Source organism: Sesamum indicum, linkage group LG1 (assembly GCF_000512975.1).
Source record: "Sesamum indicum cultivar Zhongzhi No. 13 linkage group LG1, S_indicum_v1.0, whole genome shotgun sequence".
Lineage (NCBI taxonomy): Eukaryota > Viridiplantae > Streptophyta > Magnoliopsida > Lamiales > Pedaliaceae > Sesamum > Sesamum indicum.
Genome location: NC_026145.1, coordinates 687,000 through 688,358, shown reverse-complemented (window position 1 = coordinate 688,358; position 1,359 = coordinate 687,000). Strand labels below are relative to the sequence as shown.

General features: G+C 38.5%; 1 protein-coding gene across 1 annotated transcript in view; it reads right to left on the bottom strand.

Annotated features, from left to right (window-relative positions):
* The window catches only part of LOC110011254, a 6,898-nt gene that overhangs the window by 3,439 nt on the left and 2,100 nt on the right, over window positions 1-1,359 (bottom strand). The window contains exons 3-5 of the mRNA XM_020692293.1: window positions 1,137-1,359; window positions 353-487; window positions 1-178 (exon numbers count right to left, since the gene is read on the bottom strand). The exon at window positions 1,137-1,359 is cut by the window's right edge and continues 56 nt beyond it. Of these exons, the coding sequence (XP_020547952.1) occupies window positions 1-178; window positions 353-487; window positions 1,137-1,359 (536 nt within the window). The remainder of the gene's footprint in view (window positions 179-352; window positions 488-1,136) is intronic.

The following is a 1,359-nucleotide window of genomic DNA, read 5'->3' as shown; positions in this document are numbered from 1 at the left end:
GAACAAGCAATTCCAGCTGCTGCAGGACAGCATATTTCCCACCAACAACTTGAGAGTCAATATTAGTACTATTATATGATGCTCCCATACATTTCAACACTGCTCCAACAATCTCCCGCGGTGAATTGACCATTGAAATTTTTCCAGCAAGTTCAGGGCGCCATAAATCTGACCAGTCCTGTATGAGAATTTCCACCTTAGCTTCTAAAACAAGATTCAAGTGAGAGGCAGGGGATTTTGTACAAAATTGCAGTAAAATTACTGAAAAGAAATGTTGATCAGCAGATCATATCAGGTAAGCACAAACCAAGGTCAAAACTTCAGAAAGATACAGGCTTAACACTACAATTACCTGTACTGGGGCCAATTTATGCTTTTGAAATTCTTTTCTATTATAAGCTATCACCATGCTGCCCCAACGGTATGGCACAGCCCATATTCTGCCCTGAGAATCTAAATTCCCCTCAGAGCTCCTGCGTAAATATACCTGAGATTATTACAAAAGTAAAATAATTCTGATCTTCCATACATGTCAAAGGGCACCAGGAGAATAAAAAAAGTTTAGGTGCAGTAATCAGTGATTCAACATGAAACCAATGGCTAAAGGCCAATGGACCAGAGCCAGTATGATCATTTGCTTAGAGTAACCAGCATGCCTTCAAAGTCAGTAATGTATGATCTACCCTATGGTTGAATATATTACTGTCAGTCACCAATGATGGTTATAGATGTGTTCTGCATTTTCCCTTTCATCCTTTGAGTTATAATTTTGACTTTCATCTTTATTGACTCTGCCCCGTTTTCTTCTGTGTCTACTCTTTTTCTTTTACTTTATTTCTTCGACTTCTTTATTTTCTTTGAGAAGAAGATCACGTGAAAAAACTTATTAGCTTATAAGTGTTTTGTCTCAGTTAACTAAAGCGGTGTACGCAACAACATTCCCATGAACAATGAACACAGCAGTCTGACTTTAGGGTTGATTATTAGCCTGAGAGTCGGAAGTTCTCTCTTATTCATTCTAGGTACTGTAGAATTGTTATGATGCAGCATATGAAGGTGACCAGAAAACTCTTCAATCTTGAACAATAGACTCACAAAGCCAAATAATGAAAACGATAACTGGACTGCCTTCTCACCTTCCATTTGTCACTTAAATTTTGAAACCAATCTTGGTCTTCTGCTCCTTTCATGGGCTCAATTAACCCCTTGCCAATGGCAAAACTAAGCCAGGAATCACCAAGAGTAACAAGATCAGCTGCCACAACAGATTTACGATTGATTTTCCCTTTGTTAAATGGATTAGAAAGTTCATGAAATATGTCTCTAAGACTTCGACGGAACTCTGGACGGAACCTCACT